The sequence below is a fragment of the Ptiloglossa arizonensis genome, chromosome 3 (assembly GCF_051014685.1).
Source record: "Ptiloglossa arizonensis isolate GNS036 chromosome 3, iyPtiAriz1_principal, whole genome shotgun sequence".
Classification (NCBI taxonomy): domain Eukaryota; kingdom Metazoa; phylum Arthropoda; class Insecta; order Hymenoptera; family Colletidae; genus Ptiloglossa; species Ptiloglossa arizonensis.
Genome location: NC_135050.1, coordinates 1,001,266 through 1,021,981, shown reverse-complemented (window position 1 = coordinate 1,021,981; position 20,716 = coordinate 1,001,266). Strand labels below are relative to the sequence as shown.

The 20,716-nt window shown below is 40.1% G+C and overlaps 1 protein-coding gene across 1 annotated transcript in view; it reads right to left on the bottom strand.

Annotated features, from left to right (window-relative positions):
* The window catches only part of LOC143144058 (insulin-like growth factor 2 mRNA-binding protein 2), an 85,877-nt gene extending 65,539 nt beyond the window's left edge, over positions 1-20,338 (bottom strand). The window contains exons 1-2 of the mRNA XM_076306063.1: positions 20,250-20,338; positions 19,191-19,193 (exon numbers count right to left, since the gene is read on the bottom strand). Of these exons, the coding sequence (XP_076162178.1) occupies positions 19,191-19,193; positions 20,250-20,338 (92 nt within the window). The remainder of the gene's footprint in view (positions 1-19,190; positions 19,194-20,249) is intronic.
* Between the last annotated feature and the right edge of the window lie 378 nt (positions 20,339-20,716).

The window sequence follows — 20,716 nt, the reverse complement described above, 5'->3', positions numbered from 1 at the left end:
TAGTTCGACACAAAAGTACCAATTTCCAACGTTGTACTATTTTTCGAAGGCAATTTTTTTTACTCGATCCTCGTAAAATCGTACCGACTTTGAAGAAGAATATCGAGAAACTGCACTTTGGACTTTTATTCTTGTTTTGAAATTATTGCGCTCTTACAACTCTCTACAGGCCCCGGAAAAGATGATCGCTCGAGGCAACAATAGGGAAGCAAGAAAGACGAAACACGGCCTGGCCTCTACCGATGATTTATAAAATATTATTCCGAATACTTGCATACTTTGTAGCATTGCTTCTATAAAATTCTCGGTTACGTTCCAATCGTTCAACATCCACGAGGCATACTTTTCATCTTGCCGCACCGTTTCGTCATTTGTCAAAATTTCGTGTGGCTCGTTCGTGTACGCTTGTTGGTCCTACTTTCTTACGCTTTCTCTTCTTCCGTGTTGATGGTAAAAAATCTTTATAAATTTCGGTGTAACTCGTCGATCGTTTATTTTTATATTTCATTATTTTATTCACGATACGAGACAAGTTGCCTACAGTATCAACGCTAGAACTATCGACGGATCGCGCGATATCAAGGTATACCTCGTATATATTTAAAACAAAAACCAATCGTCGAGGAGAAAGAGGAATTAAATAAAATTGATCGCAGGCGTAGAATAGAAAAAATCGTAACGTCTTCGGAAAACGTGCCATGGAAATTAAATTTCATTAGCAGTGAATACAGCGTTGGTATACCGTGAAATAACTATCCGCATTTTTCTTTTCTCTTTTACCATACACTGTATTCGTCTTATCGATTCAACGGTCCTTCCTTTAATAATAATAAATTAATCGACCGTTCGTATACGGTGCCAGAGTTACTTTTGTCCCCGCTGTCCCGAGATACGCACCCATTGATTTCACATTGAAATCTCACTGCCACCGTATATCGCTCCTGCGACGACGACGCAATCGTACGCGTTCCTATACGTGTTACTTCACACGACGAAACGTTTCTTTGATGGAAACCGCTGCACAGATTACTCAACACGGTGTTCTCGATGGGACGGCAATTGTTCTTGAATTTTTCGACTGTTTCTTACGTCCCCCTCCCGAAGAAAAACGGTGCGCAAACTATATTGCGTAAAAGCCTATTTTTATTACTTTTGTAATATTGCCTATTGTTATCTTTGTTTATTCGTTGTTTATGTTGTTTTTTTGTCGCGTTGTACACCGTGTCATGGAACGAGCAATCTATATACTCGATTTGTCGAAGTCGAAGACGATCGTAGCTGCGATCGATCATCGAATGGCGATACAGCATTCGATAACAATACCGAACCAGAGGTGGAAGATTCTAAAATCAAAATTGATACTATCCATTGCAACCGTCACTGCTCGGTACAGCATCGGTGAGGAACTCGAACACGAAGAATACGAACGAAGACTGTGGATCAGTACGAGTGAAATATCGGTGTGGATAAAAAATGACTCCGGCACAGACCTCCGTGCTTCGGTAGTGCGAGAGTTAATTACTAAACCGGACGATTTGTAAATACGACGAGTTAACTCTAAAAATACATTGTTTGTATCTCGCTACGATTCGTCTTAATTGCTCGAATAAAAGAAACTCGGTTAGATCGATCACCAACTGCATTACGATCATTATGGAGTAGGTTTAAACCTCCTAGAAGATATTGACGCGTAATACGTGCACGTTTGCAAGTTATTTTCAATATCGCGACACGACGGTGACTGTTCGATGGATGTTTGGGGTCGATATTGGTTCGAATTTTGATTCACGTTCAAACAAATACCCAAATTTTCCCTTTTGTTTTTATTATAGAGAGTGTCGTGTTTATAATACCTTGTACCATCGATGTTGATATTTCTTTTCCTGTCGTGACAATTGATCTTTCGTATGAAAAAATTGACCGCTTATTATATATATACATATCAACCCTCCGTTTTTTTTTCTATCTTATGTTCGATTGAATTCTCTCGGTTCTTTTTCTCTGAGAGTGTCATTTTTATATAACTCGAGAAATTTTATATGAAAAAAAAAATATATATATATATATATAAAATGAACAGTCAAGTCGGTAATTTTTGAATTTTGAAGACTAATTTTTACAACAAAAAAAAAAAAAAAAAAAAAAAAAAATCGACATGGGTGGTAATAATTTGTGTATATGTATATATATTAATTTTTACGATGCATTGTATACGATGTATATTCGATGCAAAATATACGTGGAAAAAGTGTGAGATAAACGGGAACCGTTTTCAATTGAAACGCGATCTCTTCGCTCATCTCCTCCCCCAACCCACCGTTCGATCTCTTTTCATCCCGCGGCACGACGCTGATTATAGTTTTAATCGAATTTAGGGAATGCGCGGCTATTTACCGCGGCTGAAAAAAAAAAAAAAAACGGCGACTCGGCGCCGTCGGGAGACCAGCCAGGAATTAATTAAATGTACCGCGCCGGTATAGTCATTTCGCGACGCTATGGGAACGGGGAGAGGGCGAGTGCAACATCAACATATTCTACGAGAACGACGAACGACGAGTCGCCGTCGCTCGTCCGACAAAAGCTTAAGTCCCGGTCGTGACACAATGCGCGGGACAGCGTCGTCTCCAGATTATGAAATTTAATTAAAATTTCGTACGGGCCCGACTCGCGTCTCGCGCCCTTTCTCGCGGCTTCCTCCGACTCTCCTTCACCCCCCCCCCAATCCCTCATCCCTCATCCCTCATCCCTGTTCCCATCGATTCTTCCTTCCACGAGGATTGTGGATTCATCGACCGTTGCCTGGATCCGCGATTGAACTCCATCGAGCGAAAATATTTATTTTCGTTAAATCGAGAATCGATGCAAGTTTAAGGGAGTAGAGACACTTGACCCATTTGTATCGGGAAATGGAATATTCCGTACGCGATTTCCGAACCGTATCAACGGGCGCGAAATAATTCGCAGGTGTTGAGAGGTTCACCACCTCCAGAGGTATTACACCTATCGAAAATGACTCTAAAGTCGTTACTAACTTACAGTAGGACTACAAGTAATCCTTCTAGACGACGAGTTACACCCCCCTCTAGGAATATTACTCCCATCGAAAATGAATCTAAAATCGTTACAAACTTGACAACGCAACGAGTGATTTCGTAAACTCAAAATCATGTTCGCAATACCGAACACGAACAGCTGGCCAACTTCGAGCAGCCCGTTGAACAAAATCACCGAATATTGGATATTTATACAGGAAATTATTTTCCACGATCGAATATATACACTTGGACGTAATGCCTCGTTAACGATCACGATGTTCGCTTTCAATGTCCTTTCCTTCTAATTGGTAAGATTTTTATCAATATCGATAAATCGATGGTCGTTCTACCGAGAGATAAATATTTACATCGCAACAACGATATAAACCGTTCGATCTCGTTCCACCGAGTGGCTAAATACTTAAAGGAAGAATAACGTGGACCAGAATTTTACGGACATCTCGTATTATAAAATGGGATCAAACCTGCTTCTTTGGCAACTCGGTATTAATCTTGGATCAGAAAGAAGAGTACCGAGCGTGAACGAACCTGTCCCGTTAAGCCTCTTAAGTCTTTTTCTTGTCCCTAACGCTTCCTACCCCCGTGATCCTTCTTCTTGCAAACGTGCGCGTAAAAGCTAACGGAGAGCTCCAAGTGGCCCGGGAACGAGCAAGAAAGACTCGGATACCGTGCACTTTGCGCAACATTGCGTGAACTTCGTTCATGACCAGGAAAACGAGAAAAGAGGAAACCGATGAAAGTATAAGGTCCGTGGTGGTCTATCGCCATTGAGTTGCGTGCTGCAGCGACTCGAGGAAAGTTGTTGCGACGTACACGTATAATTGATAAAACGATCGAGAAATACTGCGAGTTTGCCATTCGAAGAAACTCGAGGACTGTGCGGCTCGTACAATTAAGAAATTCTACGCTACGGTGTGTCGGAATATCGTGAAACGATTTCAAACGTGCAATTTCGCGCGAAAAAAAAAGGCCGAGAGGTGAAATGCAACTTTTGCGCGAAATTCTCAGCATTCGAGAAAATCAATTTCGAGCTATCTTTGCGCAATTACGTTAACCTGTCTTCTTCGACACTTGGACGTACAAACGACACACGTGAACGATACTGTGAACTTTGTGGACGTTTTGAAAATTTGTTACCTCGAGAACGAAGTAAACACGATTGATAACTAAATCCTGGCAATATTGATTCGAGTACCTCTAACTTGGACACAGTTCTTGGAAATATCGTGTCGCTGGTTCGGAAAAACAAAAGAAATACAATACTATGATGTAAGAAATTCATTTGTGCAATTTATAAATAGAATACGTGTAGTCGGCTGTAAGTGACTTGGACACAGTTCTTGGAAATATCGTGTCGCTGGTTCGGAAAAACAAAAGAAATACAATACTATGATGTAAGAAATTCATTTGTGCAATTTATAAATAGAATACGTGTAGTCGGCTGTAAGTGGCAAAAATAATTGATATTTTTCCCAGAGGATCGCTAGATATATGCGATATATAAATAAATTCTTAATTTAACGAATTTAACGAACTTAACGAACCGTATTTATAACTGTCGACTAATTGGCGATTTGTCAGAGGTATATCCGTGGTATACGATTCAGTTACGAATCTTAAGGGAGGACACCGCACACTTCGAGACGTCAAAAAATGGGTTAATTTTGCGAATTTTTTCCCCAAGTAATCACCGAATGAAAAATGTAGTCTTTTTCAGAGAACACGAATATAACTTTCGACTTCGTTTTGCAATTTTGCGGAAGTAAAAATCGTACAAAATGGCGAAGTTATTCGCTATTCTCGGAAACCTTTCTGGTGAAACATTCTTTATTGGCCGTCACATTCGACAAGAACTGGGAGGTTTGAAATAAAAAAAAGTGTTATCGATCCGTAAACCAAAGACTATTATCCAAAATGTAGTGCACGATTTTTCGAAAATTTAAATAATTGTAGAAATGATCGAAGTTTGAAGACAAAACGATCATTTTTATCCACAGAAACGACTTTAAACGTTTATAAAAAATTAAATAATCAACATATTTAGAAAATCGAACGCTACGATAGTAGAATATCTCTGTGCGGAATATCTCTGTAGAATTTGAAGTAAATCGGATGTGTAGTTCCGGAGATTCTTTTTCATTCGTCAAGGTGGTGTCCCCCCGTAAGGGAAAGGATATGTAGGTTAGCACAAGACGACTGCAGGATTGAATTGCAGTGTTCGATGCGAGAAATATTGTTCGTATACGATTAGTTTAGCAGTAACTTTTTCCTTTATCTTCCACAGCACGAACAAACATGGCTCTAGCGGCCCTCTTCCGCGTAGGGTATTAAAAACAGGAAAGATTGAGTCGATATCTCCGTTATTATTAACGCTAAGGAGAATTTCTACACCACGAAGAGATTTTGGAGTTTCATTTTCAACGTGGCGTCTTTTTATTTTTCAACAACCATGTGAAAAATTACAGTGAATCGAACATCGCGCGTTTTATTTACGGCTGACGCGTTTCACAACCTGCCCCACGAGTAAAAATTTTGCAATGGCATCTACCTCTGATTTTTAAGCGAATTGCACCGTAGATGCGTTTTAAATTTCATTCCAACCGCATCGAACGTTTTCTTTCCACATAGAGTTTTGAAGAACGTTTATACGATACAATCGATAAAAAATTCTTTTTCGTAAGTAGTACACGATTCGATAAAGCGTGTTTAAATTGTTACATGTATTGACATAACTTTCACAGTATTGCAAAGCTCTTATCTTTATTACACCGTTTAAAAATCTTCCGAAGAAAGAATTACCACGTACTCGCAGGTTGCTCGTGCAGATAGGTGATCGTCGTGAACAATATATCATAAACATACACACTGTACGTTACTTTTTATCGGGATTTTTAAAGTTAATTACAATTGCAGTTAACCGACTTAATTGACCGGTCTCGAGCCTTTGTATTCTGTGATCGATTAACTTGTACGTGTATACGTAACTATTTCTGTGTTTTATCGGTACGATTAAATCGTATTATTAATATAATTATACAACCGATATCGTACTATAAAGGAAATGCGTCCAAAATTTTACGAAACTTTTCTACACCTTTCGTGCTTGCGTTCTGTGTTGCAATATTTGAAAGGTATTGCTAAAGGAGCGTATATAAACCGAAAAAAATTATTGTTTATAGAAAAGAATCTCTCTTACGAAATCTGTATTACATTAATACTTTCAGTGGTAAAGTTCGTCAATTGCCACAGCTGTATTTATTCGTTGTATTCGTCGACTTTGCGAGCACCAAAGGGTCGATGAAGAAAGTGCATATCGCGCGTTATTCGAACTCTACGATACGAACTATACCGGAGAAAATGGAAAAAGAACATTTGGTTCCCCATTTATTCGCAGAGGACAACTTCGTTCGTTGGAATAAAAAAAAATAGGACTGCTATCGTTAAAGAAAGCGATCGATCAGAGTTACAAGGTACAAAGTATTTTCACGGTGGATAATCCCATTCCCAAATGCAACCGTTAAAGTGCTATCGTTAAGGTAAGCGATCGATTAGTCTTGTTACAAGGGTTAACGGTACAAATTATTTTCACGGGGCTGTGTATCAAAATTGAAAGCATTATTATACATCGAATTTAGAACTGTAGTCGATGCACCATGGTACAACGACGAAATATAATAGGTTGTTCGATAAGTTTCATCGAACGATAAAGTTTATCGAACAACCTAGTACTATACTGTTCAATAAGTTTGATCGAACAACCTAGTACTACTCAATATGTTTTATCGAACAACAAAACTTATCGAACAATCTAATATAAAAACGTAGTGGATTAAAGACGCGGAACAAGATTAAAAGATTAGCCGAGAGACCTAACCAACGAACTATACGCAACAAATCTACCTAGAACACTAGGCGGTAAACATACAAACGATCTTCTTTGATAACATGATCGAAAATTTAACAATTTTCTCACAATCTAGAAACCGTATGTAAAATGCAGAGAATAGTGCAAAAGAAGTAACCTGTATCGGTAGTTTCTCGAGTTCAATAAATGCGAAAAGCTGTTTTTGTTTTCTTATATCTCGAAATATGGTTTTTCCATTTAAGAGTGTTCGTAGAAAACGATACAGGTGCCAGAGTTGACAAATGTTGTTGTTTTTCTTTTTTTTTTTGCAATATTCTATGCACCAATTGGAATACGATAGAGTACAACAGTTTAAATACCATATTTCTTTGTAAATAGTTGTATAAATAATGGTAATAGATCGCATCACCGGTACGTCGAGCATTGTTTCGTCGCTTTTTTAAAAATGGATATCAAATATTTTACGGAAACTTATTCAAAATATAATACGATAAATTCTTGCAAAAGGTCATTTTCTATTAAGAAGATGAAAAGATCGTATTGAAAATAAAAATATATTTTTAAGGTATTTTTACAGGTTCGACGCTTAGCGTTTGCAGACTGAAACGAACGGTACGTGCAAACTTTCTTCGCAAACCCACACGCATTATTAACGCAAGAAATAAAAAACCACTTTAACGCGTTTAGGTTATTTCGGCTCAGAGACGTGCAGAATAAATCAAATTTCGTTAATGATCTAAAGTCAGTCATGTTTTTCCTTCCATTTGAAAAATTAGATTTCCAACGCTTGCAAAAAGGAAAGAAAAATGGACGCATAGATAATACAACGCGTAGAAACTACACGTTAGAATCGAAAACAGTGGAAAAGAAACGTTTCGGGTTTAACGAACGCAAAAAGTGGTTTTGTCAAGTATCTCGAAATGTGGTTCCTCCGACTCGTCGATTCGATCGCAATATCGACGAGGAAGAATTCACGCGACACGCGGTAATAGAAATAAAGAATTGATAGAGAATCTCGCTGCCGAAAGCACGTGGCGAAAATTAAGCGAAACTTTGGTCATTTATTCTCGCGGTGTCGCGATAAGAGGGCCGTCAACACCGGAAGAAACCGCTGACTAGGACTCGCGAGCTTCTTCGCGGATTCGTTCGCTGTTCCGAGAACGAGCGCGATGACGAAAGACTAACCGAAGAACGACAAGGGGTATATCGATTCTCGGTTCTTTTCTTTTCTTTCTTCGTCCCGTGAGGTGTACTCGTGCTACCGACGAGGACGAAGAGAAAGTGCAAAGAACTCCGAACAAGCTGACCCGGGAGAATTCCGTAATTATCGCGGGACTAATGCCCAGTGCTCCGATTTAACGTCAGCAGATGCACCATCGCGAACGAGGACACCGGTTATAAAACAATACGACGCACGTTTCACGATAACACGGAGATGCAACATACTCCGGTTTATAACAAGTACTCCGTATTCGTTGTAAGAGAATACAAGTGCAACGAGAACAAGGTGTCCACTTTTCCTGGTGAAAATAAGTGAAATTTTTCATTCGTCAGAAATACGTACGTACGTAAGTGGAATTTGTGCAGTTTGTATTAATCTTTTGTGGTCAGATGAGAGTTAGTTGCTCTTCGGTGGGTAAAAGTTGATAGGTTAACGGCTCGTTTAGGTCCTTTTTCGTTTGGATCCTTTTTGGGAAAAGCTGTTCATTTACGTGAAATTTAAATAATACTTTAGCGTACAAAGGAGATAATTTACGAAGACGGTGCGGATTATCCGACATTGTAGAGACTTAACATTGTCATTGTGAATCGAGTTAGTTTTATCATCATCGAGTACCGAAAATCATATATTTGGGTAATTTTAATCGTATCGTCGAGTCTATTTACGGTTTCTCGCAATTTATTCTTCTTCGTTGGAGATTTGAACAACGTCGGTCTAAAAGCAATCAGGTACAATAGATAATTCTTGCAAAATGATCCCACTTTCGGTTTCAAGTTCGATCAATCTACGCGTTCGAATTTGTACAATACGTATGACATTATTGTTTACGTACAATATTTGCGCTCGTTCTGGTTTTCGAACGGTCAATATCGAGTATCTACAATTGTAATTTTAATCTCGCATGAAAGTTTATAATTAACGAATATTCCGTAATTACTACAAGCATACGGGTCGAGACGTTGAATAAAAACGTCACTTATTTATTACATCGATTAGTGTAATCTTGCTATAGAAACAAAAATATTCCAACAAATTACTCGATCCTTGCATACGCGATTGTACACACTGCCGTTGTATCGACCGTTGGAAATAAATAATTCCAGTGTAAAAAAAAAAATAATGAGAAAATCCACTAAAATTGTATTTCGAATTTTCCTCGAAAGTAAGCTGGCACGAAAACACTGCAAATCGACCGATGTTAACTAAGAAATAATCCGCGCGCGCGCGCGCACAAGCATTATCTTAAAGGGTTGATAAATAAATGAAAGAAACTTACGGCCATTACGGAAATTATTTATCGTAAAAAATGATACTGTTCGAAAACGCTATCTCATCGAAAGGAATTGCGTTCGAAAGCGACGCGAATCTCGTCGATTCGCGTATGGTTACGCTACTTGGGCAAAGTGGTCATAATTACGTTACGAGACGACTCAATGAAAAGAAAAAAGGAAACTTTACCAACTAATTAAACGAAAGAAATTATACTTTGTCTTCGTAACGGACTTGTGCTAGATTTCATCTTCGTGAAATAAATAAATAGAAGAAACTCTACTTCATTTTTATAACTAGATTTCATCTTGGTGAAATAAATAAATGAACGAATAGAAGAAACTATACTTTAACTTTGAAACTAAATTTCGTCATCGTGAAATAAACAAATGGACGAAAGTGTGTGTATATATATATATATACACAATAACCGAAATTTATTCGAAAAAGTGGTAACTGTTAAAATACGTTACCTCGTCCAGAGGAATGGCGTTCGAAAGCGACGCGAATCTCGTCGATTCGCGCACGGTTACGCTACATGGGCAAAGTGGTCATAAGTGCGCTTTTCAAGACGTCTTAATGAAAAAAAAAAGGGGGGAGGGGGGAATCTAGACGTCTGAAACGAAAGCACGAGAACCTTTTAGTCAGAGTCCCGAGCGAAGGTTTCGATTGTACGCGCCCGAACGCTCTCGTGATCCAGAGCAGTTCGAATTTCGCTGAACTCGACCCAACGACACCAACGAGGACCCTGAAAACTCCACCGAAGAACACCGCGCGCAGATGAGATTCCACGCGTACGCGATGTTGTTTCAAAATCCATCGATAGGAAAAAAATAAACGTGTCCGTGGGTCGCGATACGTGTCGTAATATCATGGTGGTTCGACTGGTATCACCTTGTATGCTAATGAACGTGCGTGGCTGCGAAAGCTGGTTTGCAAATGGCGGCACCGTCCACCCTATCGAAGGCGCCAGCCATTTCTACGCTGCGCTGTCTCGGCCCCGAACGCCTCTCTTTCTCGAGAAGAAAATACTCCAGTTGCGATCGTGGATACGTTCGATTTTCCAAAGAATTTCCATACTCTTCTTTACGAGTTCCTCGGGTCACCGTATTTGAGAATCTCACGGTCGACGATAACGCGACAGAGATCGATACGAACTCACGAATCGACAGATACGTCCGCGCAACGAAACTTAATTCGCCGATCGATAATTCGTTACAGGTTACGCTACTTGGACAACGTGGTCATAATTACGTTTCGAGACGACTCAATGAAAAGAAAAAAGGAAACTTTACGAAGCGATCGAACGAAAGAGATTATACTTCGTCTTCGTAACGGACTTGTGCTAGATTTCGTCTTCGTGAAATAAATAAACGGAAGAAACTCTGCTTCGTTTTTATAACTAGATTTCATCTTCGTGAAATAAATAAATGAACGAATAGAAGAAACTGTACTTTAACTTTGAAACTAAATTTCATCGTCGTGAAATAAACAAATGGAAACAAAGTATATATAGAATACTTTACTCGTCTCGGACACGTGGCTCTTTCCGTTCCATTTTCTCCGTTTAGGTATCAAACCTGACTGTCGCGAACGTTCTCGATACCATCGTTGATATTTTCGTTACCTCGAGTTGTTGGATACAGACTCGGTTATTTTTTGCGAAGCGATTAAGGTAATCCGAAACGAATCGGATCGAAATAAGAATTCGATCCGAGTTGGTTGACGATAGAAACTTGCATTTCGATTGTTCGTAACATCTCCTTCTTCTGAGCTTGCCACTTACCGTGTAGCGACTCGATATTGTATCGAGCTGTTCAGTGTTTACACGCGTTGCCGGTGAAACGGACAAGGTTGGAGACTCGTTTTCTTCGTTCGAGTATTCCGAGACGAAGGTCGAGGGTAAAACTCTTCGAGAGAGCGTATTTATCGTTGCGAAAATATGATCCATCTTCGAAAGATTGGATACAGTGGAATGTCTACGAAGAACGATGACGCGAGAATTGTGTCGATAGGGGATGTAAAAAAAGGATCATTTTTGCGATCTATGCGCCGAGTAGCGTCGGTCGACATCGTTCTTATCGAATTGTATTTTCTTGGATCGATGGCAAAGATTTCGTTGGAAACCTTTCCTCTTTTTCTCTCAAGGATCCATCCTCGAGATCTTTTCTCATTTTGTTCGCGAAAGAAAGATTTTTCGGTTCGTTTTATATCTTTTATCAAGAACGCGCAGACCAAACGGTAACGTTGGTTACGTAGATGTAATTAAAAACTAACTTTTTATTTACGTTCGACGATTATTTTGTTATCGTTGAACAGACTGCGATTCGATTCGTCTCCCAGTGTACCCTAGTTACGCACAATTGTAGCACTTTCGAAATAATTAAACTACCAACCAGACCTTTCAACGCCAGTAGCAGCGTGTAATTGTTCGCGAAACTTTGTCGTTACTCCAGACACGGGGAACTCTATGGAAAATGGACTAAATCACTTTCTCGAAAAACAACCAGTTTGGGAGTATACGCTCTCTTCGAGATCATTTGGTCACCGATGTTCCGTTGTATTCGAATCGATGTCTCGAAGAAAGATACGAGTTCAAAACGAACCATTTTTGAACGATTTCGAAATTATACGTAAAAAAGCCGTTTGTTTTTTTTCTCGAATACCTCGAAATACGATTTCCGTGCTCGTAATCTTCGTTTCGAAGGCTCGTTTCTTCTCGTTCGGTTTAAATCTATTTTTAACGCGTAAGAAATATTATAATACTTTCGGAGATACAGTTCCGACATTTTGGGACCAGCTTCGTCGACGCACTGATTTTGTATCGCCGTACTCATCGAACGGATCGATGAACAAAGTGCCAACTACGAACTCGTATTTCCTTTTATCGCGGGAACCAGTTCACACGATCGATTTTGTAATAATTAATCGACTTCGATACCGGAGAAAACCTTAAACGGTACGGACCGATATTTATAAACGTTTCTTTTCGAAATGTCGATTCGCTCGAATCCGGTTTACGAAAATGTCGAAGCATTTATAAATCAATTGGGAACCGATTCGTTTAAAAGCCTATCGATACGTACCGGGGGAGAAAATCTGCAGCCAGAGGCACTGAATTTTCACGAATGTATTTTAAGGCGTTTCTGCTTGGAAATGGAGAAAAACGAGGGCACGTACGTTATAATTACACGCCGATGTAATAACGGAACGAGTAAGTTTCGTTCCATTGGAACGGAACACTTTGAAATTTTCATGGAAGAGGGCCATCGAGATTCTATTTTCGTCTATAATTATTTTAACAATTAATATTTGGTACGATCGATTAACAATTACCGTACTTTGTACGATGGCGAATAATCGGACCCACGAATTTCGACATTAGTCCGATTATAAAACTTGTAGAAACTTATTTCGAGACTCGAACGACACGATCCACAACGAACAGGAAAATCCCAAATTTCAATATCACGGAAAATACGTATCTATGTTGAAAAATTAAAAATACTATGCATCGAATTGTATTGAAACGATTGCTCGAAAAACTGGCGAAAGTATTTAATTGCAACAAATGTAAGCTACATCGGTTATTAAGAATAACATCGTTCGTTGAATTATAATTCGTTTTCGAACTTTCTACGCTGAATGTTTTGTAATTTTGTTCGGCATCTGTAAAATTGTTTTCTTTTTGCGTCGTTTATAAATTTCGATGCAGTACCAGTTCATAATTCGTATACTCCGCGGAAGATTTCGATCACGGGTGATCTCGAATTTATCTTTCAATTTTTGTTTCCTAGTGTGTATACTTGGAGAGCTTTGTAATACGATGGCGGGGGAAAAAAAAGTCGAAGAAAAAGTGATTTAACGCGAACGCTAGGAAAACGGTTTCGCAACGTGTGGTGTTGCAACATTTCGATCAAAAGGTGAAATACACGCGACGTTTTCGGATGTATTCGAGGACGTGAAACGTCTCAGGTAGAGGAAAGTATTAAGGAATTAATTTCAGAGCCTTCCTAGAAATCGGTCCAGGTATTTCGAAACACAATAGAACCGACGCAGATGTAACCCTGACAGTGCAGGACAAGGTATACCTGAACCTTTTGTCCAAGATTTCCCAAAGTGGAATTTCTCAAGCGAACGAACGAAGACCTTTAAAATTGACCAAGGAGAAACCTAAAGACATTTTCTTTCTGCCTTTATCTACGGAGTTTGGATACCCGAAATGGTCAACACCGAATAAGGTATTTTTGCGCCTATTCGACGCGATTTTAACGCGAAATACAAATGAAATTTTACGAACGACACTTTACCACATCTTTACAAATTCGAATCGAAATTTTCGCGCTTGTTAAAAATTAACGTTTCGTGCATCGTGTACTTTTCCTCGCATCGTGATACATTATTCGATCCAAAGATTAACATTTCTACCTATCGTCGCTAGGCTCGTTTTTGAGCAAAAAAAAATCGACCTCGTCGAAAGTTTGAACGACGATAAGTGTAGTTTGTTCTCGGTGCTGCGCGGTCTACGATCAGTTCGAATTTTCCGTCAGAACCTCGCGCGTACAGACACCTACATTACCGATATGGAAAAGGCTTGATACGCTTTTTCACCAAAAGATAGAGCCACGCGCAACGCTCGCGCGTGTACACGATATATCGCTCGTTGCAGTCTCAATCTTTCTTTTTATAACGTTTCTTTTACGTAGAACGCAGTTTCGTCGATTGCTAGAGTTCAAAGAATAGCCCCGCGTATCGATCGCGGTGTATTTCCACTAAAAAAAAAAAAAAAAACACAGTCGTGACGGTGATCACGGAAAAGCCCCAAACGCACGTTGCTCCGACACATCGATACAGTGGTACTCTAACGTCTCGTTTATCGAACGAAATTCCGAATATCCATGTATTTTACTGCAACGTTGTTCTCGTTACCTGGCGACATCGATCGACGTTATCGATCTCCGTCGATTAACACGACCGATATCGATCGATAACGTGCCGATTTTTACGGGCTTCGAATCGTCGACGCCAACAATGGCGCACGATAGTTCCTAGAATCTATTTCGTAGTCCCCATTTTCGATTTAAATACCACCGATTATACTCCACGCGACTTACTGCGCGCCAGTTGACACGTTTCGTATTGTTTCGTCATTACGCTATCAGTCATCGTTTAAAGAAAGACAACGAAATGCTTTCTAAGAAATCTACGATAATTAATCATTTTCTCGTATTTGTTTGAACGAGAAGCTACGAACAATTTTTGAACAACTTTAGGCGAATGCGGATAACCGATCGGATTGTGGACAGATTTAAGGTTACGTTTCGAGGCTTTTTCTTTTTAATTCGCGTCGGAAGAATTTATCATAGAATCGGAGTAGACGGAACCGAGTAATCGCAAGGAACAAATATACACGCGCGCAAACGCGAGAATGATGAAACTACGAATAATTTATAGACACAGTATCGTTACGATGAAATACGGGTAAATTAAACGTACGTTGGGTATCCGTGGCCGCCATTCCTACGGAAGACCAAAGTTTACTCGAAAGATTGAAATTTTGAAAACTAAGTTGAATTAAAACGAGACCGATATCGAGTCGATTGCATCGATACCGGAAAATAAAGTTTCCAGCGAATCGTTCCGTTTAGAAAGCGAAATGTACATTGTCCGTATACTATCGCGATACTATTTCTCGGCCACTCGTGCCACTGTTCCTGCATTTACATTCGCTCGATAAATTACAGATTTTTACGTATTAGGGGATCATGGAATCATCGGTCTTTTATCTTCCACAGATTAGATTGTGCCTACTATGTTTGATACATTCTTAACAAGTATCGGTGCTTACTCGATTTGTACGGTATTACGATCGATCGGTGTGTGCACCAGTTAGACTCGGTGTCAAAAATTTCGTCCGAAATTATTTTACTATCGAATTTAATATCGCGCATCATCGACACGTGTCGTGTATCGATCACCGATAGACGCACGAAGAGAATCGATCATTCATCCGCAGATAGTTCATTCGCACCGATTACTTGCACTTTCCCGTGAAGCGATTAACTTTATCGCAAAGCAGCTTTTCAATTACGATTTTATATATTAATTTTTTCCCTTTATAACGCGTTCGGATTCGATCTTGAAGAATATGTACAATAAAGTACAAACAAAGTTTTCGTTTATATTGTTCTATACGTTTGGTGCGACAACAAACATTTCAACTTTCCACATTTCTCTCCGATGCTTACAACCTTCGTTACCCTAATTTCATATTCATAAGTTACGTAATTACAATTTTCGTGAAGTAAAAAAAAAACAAAAAAAAAAAAAAAAACAAAAAGAAAATACATAAAAACCGACAAAGTCGTAGTTTATTTATTACACAGGCGAGCATACTTTTTGATACCGTACCGTTCAAGTTTGCGCGGATGAAAAATCATCACGAGTACGCCGAATGGCGCAGTGCCTCTAGAAAAATGGCGTGAAACAGATTTTAGGGAATCGCTTGTTCGAAAATTGAACGAATATTTGGACACGTCGATACGCAGTCATCCTGAAAGGTAAGCGGGAGGTTCGATTTTGCCGGCGGGCTCGATCGCGGATAGAACGATTTTACCGACGATTATGCTCGCGAGCGCACACACTGATCGCGACGACGATCGTTACGAGACCGAAAAGTGTCGGAAGCGCGAAAGAGGCAGAGAGAACCGTTCCCTCTCTCTTTCTCTTTCTCTCTCTCTCTCTCTCTCTCTCTCTCTGTCGCGCGCGCGCTTCCTGCGTGTGTGTGGAAAGTTTTAAGCGAGCTTACAATCGGATACCCGAATTCCACGTGTCTTCGAGTGTACACCAGCCCGGGGAAAAAAAAGAACCCACGCAACGCCGAGACTCAATATCCGTGTTTACGTGTTCCGCATCGCCGATACGAAGTTCGAGTTCCGTGTGTCTCTACCGTCGAATTCCGTTGCTGGCGATAAATTGCCTCTAACTTGGACGTGAATTATCGCCCTCGACGAGCAACGGAGAAACCAAACATTGCTTCGCCGTTCCGCGTTATTTTGCCATTAACGTTGCGTTGCCGTTACAACGACGTTATACGTTAATATAAATGTGTATATTAATATACGTTTCCGTATATGCGTATCGATACGGGCTTCCGTATGTGTGTATACTAATACACGTTTCCGTATGCGTGTATCAATGTACGGTGAATTTCGTTCAAAAGCAGGATGATTCCGGTCAACGTTCGAGGCAAGGTCCGAAATTGGGAAAATATCGAAACATCCAAGTAGACTCGTGGGTTATTATTATTACCTTGTCAAACGCAATCCGCCGCGTATACGTGGAAGTGTACGCGCGAATTTATACGTAGAGATAAAATATAACGCGTAGCGGTACGTACACGTCAGAGGTGCAGCTAAAAATTCGGTTGTAAAATCTAATCTCGATTGGAAATATTATCGAATTAATTTTCTCCTTTCGAAATAACATTTGGTTTGGTTTTTCTTTTTCTTTTTCTTTTTCCTTTGGACATAATTTTTCAACGATCTCTGTGGTACTTGGCTCGAAATTTAATATCGCGTAATTATCACCGATTTCTTCTGGTTTCTAAAAGTCAAAAAATTCACGAGGTTCGTTTAAAAATCTTTTTCTCGACCGTATTACGTTCGTCTTTTTCTGCGAATTTTTATCGTAAACAGTGCGACGAGTTCAATGACTCGATATTGTAGAACCTTGAAACGACCTTGGGCATGAATACGTAGTGTCGCAAAAGACGTTCGAAAACGTGTTCGTCGATTTTAAGCGATTTACGAAAATTGCGAATAAATGAACACTGTGCCAATGGTCCGCTAGATATACGTATCTAGACGCGCTGCTTTTCCCTTACAAAGCGAGATATCTTGTTACTCAAAGCCAACGTTAAATAGGAAAAGAGATATCTCGTTCGTCGAAGCGAATTTGGTAAGATGTTGATTACCACGACTGTCGCGCGGTAGAATTTTTAATCGAACCGCTTCTCCGATGAATGGCAAGACAATGTTTAGTATCCGATTTAACTCTAAACCGAGATGGCGTGGACACACATTTTTGTGTTTTTAAATTTACAACCTTTGTCATTCGGAGAGCACGTACAGAAATTATTCCGTTATATTTATATTTACTCGATAATTTTTATCTTCATTTTACCACCATCGTTTCCTACTCTTATAATTTTGTAAGCATTTCAATAGCAGTTTATCGATCCAAAGTGTAACATCGAAGACGTTCTAAAGTTAATTGCTCGTTACGATTATTACGATTTAACCCTAATTAACAATAACGTATATTTAATTCTTTTTCCCGTAATTTCATTCTATAAAAAAAAAAAAAGTATGAAATGAGGAGTTTGGTCGTTCGCGTGGAAATATATTTCGTAAACTTGACTACGGTGTAACAAATGGGATTAGATACAACATGGTAAATGAATATTCACGCGCACAATGGCACGTACATGCGCGTAACCACTTCTTCGAACGCCCGCGTGGACATTTTCGTTGGCCGACCTTTATCGCATCTCTTTCGAGTGAATCATTTTTACAAGATTGCTTTTCGAGCTGCTGTGGCTTTCGAGTCCGCGTACACGTTTCATTTGTTCGAGATCTTTTCGTCCGAACTGGGCTCATTCGACAGGATACACGACTCGAAGAAAAAGAAATTCGTCGACGGTCTGAGCAGCTTAATTGGTTAAAGCAGTCGCTCTGGCGAGCTAAAAATCCGGGTTCGAACGAATCCTTGGAATTTTTCGCGACGAAAGTACGCCCCTGTGCTTCGTCTATTTCGATTATTAAGTTTCGTACTTGGCGCGAAGAACGTCGCGTTTATTTTATTTATTTATCCCTCGGTTACGCGCGAAAAGTGAACGTTCGTTTACCGTGAACAACGTGAAAAAATAAAACCGGAGCGCTGTTGTGCCACGACCTAACCTCAATTTACGCGATCGGACCGTTTCTTCGATTCCGACGCAAGAAAAACGATTCGAGAATATTATCGAAACGAAATGCGATAAACGAGTACCTTTTTGCGTTAAACGCGAGTTATATTCCCCGGGCAGAAAGTATGGCGTGTTTCGTCACTGTGAAAAAGGTTCGTTACGACCACCGAAAAACACTAATAAATCGTAATTATTATTACGGTACAATTGTTCCGAGGTATTGCGCCGCGCGTACTGCACAGATGATCGAATTAGTCACGACGCTGGCTAGTAACACCGCTTTCCGGGCCAGATTCGAACAAATTTTAACGTTGAATTTTCGTTTCTAACCTTGTTGACGCCGATCGTTGCGAGTTTCGGATCGCGAAGCTGTGCCACGTGCGACATCAAGGCCACGTCTAGCTTTGCCCGAAGAAAAACAAACCGCGATAGTTATACAACGTGACCGGGAGGACGAATAACAACAAAGAATTATATTCGCTGTGCTTCTTTGCGCGCGAGTGCGTCACCAATTTGTACGATTCGATTCGAAGCGAACGTGGCTTGGAAAACTTTCTCGATTTCAATTTTATATATTCGCGTAATATTCTCGTAGATGTGTTCGTGTTTGTTACACGTTCCATGAGACACGGAAGTATTTTCGCACGTACAGCGTGTGTATTCGTACGCAATATCGAGACGCGAGTGTATTTATCGTCGATCAAACGTTCTAGAAAAACAAGTCGTTTAACGGAACGGTCATCTTCTAACGGCGTGGACTACTACAATATTGGGAGATATCGCCAAGTAAATCAGTTATTACGAAAGCACGAACTTTGATAACGACCACGGCATGACACAGTTGAATAAATTCTTTCGTTTAAAAATCCGGTTTCTAGAAAACACCGCCCGAAACGACAAAATTGTATCGGGCGACCAACAGGTTACGGAAGAGAAGAAAATCGTTTTATACCTGTCACGCGCGACAATGAAGCACACCGGAAGTCTACGTTCCGTGTTTAGTTGGTCGGTTGGATTACAACGTACGGAAAGCAAGACACGAACCACGAAACGTATGGAGGGGGAGCGGGCGGGGGGTGGGGACGAGGAGGTGGAGGGGGAGGGGGAGGGGGAGGGGAGGAGAATATTTGTAACGAATAAACGGTATTGCAAATATTGAAAATACCGTTCGTTCGGTCACGATACCGATCGCGCGATCGAAAGCCTACCGAAAGGTTCGAGGGCATTACGTAATTTAATTGTCGAGGCATTAAGGCCAATTTTAAAATCTTATGTAACAACGGAAAGAGAATCGAATAGTCGAAATGTTGCCCCAGACGCAACGTGTAATCCGTTCGGGGACACACACGAGAAACGGTTAATACATCGCCGCCTTTCAAAACTCGCCTTTCCTCTGTACGTGTGCGCATGTCAAGTGTTTGTGGATGATCTGTTGACACGGAGAACCGTTACGCGTATTCTAATATTCGTTCGTGTTTGTTATTGCCAACCTGACCCAAAAAACGCGGTTACGCGAGGCACCGTAAAGATCCTCGAACGATTCTGTAATTCGAGCAACGTTCTCGACGATAAATTCCGGGCCATGTTATTCAAACGTTTTCGAACCGGAAACAATTTTCATCGTACCGTGTCGCGGTGTTCTCGGTACGCAAACGTGTTTTCGCGAAACCTCCGAACCCACGGGGAAATACGTGGCTCCCGACGAACGTAAAAATTTATATTTTAGAAAAAACACGCGTATAAATTTTCAACCGATAAAAAAAGGCGCGAAGTTTCATCGACGCGCGCGTGATCGACGATGAATTTCTAACCTCACCGGAAACACGATACGAAGACCGGAGATTCGTAAATAGAGGATGACTAATTTACCTCGTGGTATCGCCGTTTTTCTCCTCGATTTCCAAACGCTCGATTTCCTTCTGCAACATGCCAGCTTCCGCGAACTTATCCAGGGACATGATTCTTTTTCGTTCGTTGTAAATCGCACACAAAAACCGATGGATTATTATTTACAATAATCGTTGGCGCGGTTTAGCACTGTTCGATATAATATATATGTATATATATTATACTATATATTATATATATATATTATATATATATATATATATATATATATATTTTTTTTTTTTGTTTTCTCTTCTAATATCTTTTAATGCAGCTTTTCGCCTTTAGCTGCCGCTAATCGACTGAGGTAGACAAACACTGGCACTAAACACTGGCTGATTTCTCGTTCACGCGACCGAACGAACACGAATGAAAGAGAGAAGAGCAAGAAAAAGGATGAAAATAGGACACACGACGGCGTATATGCGACGACGACACGACGCGGCCGA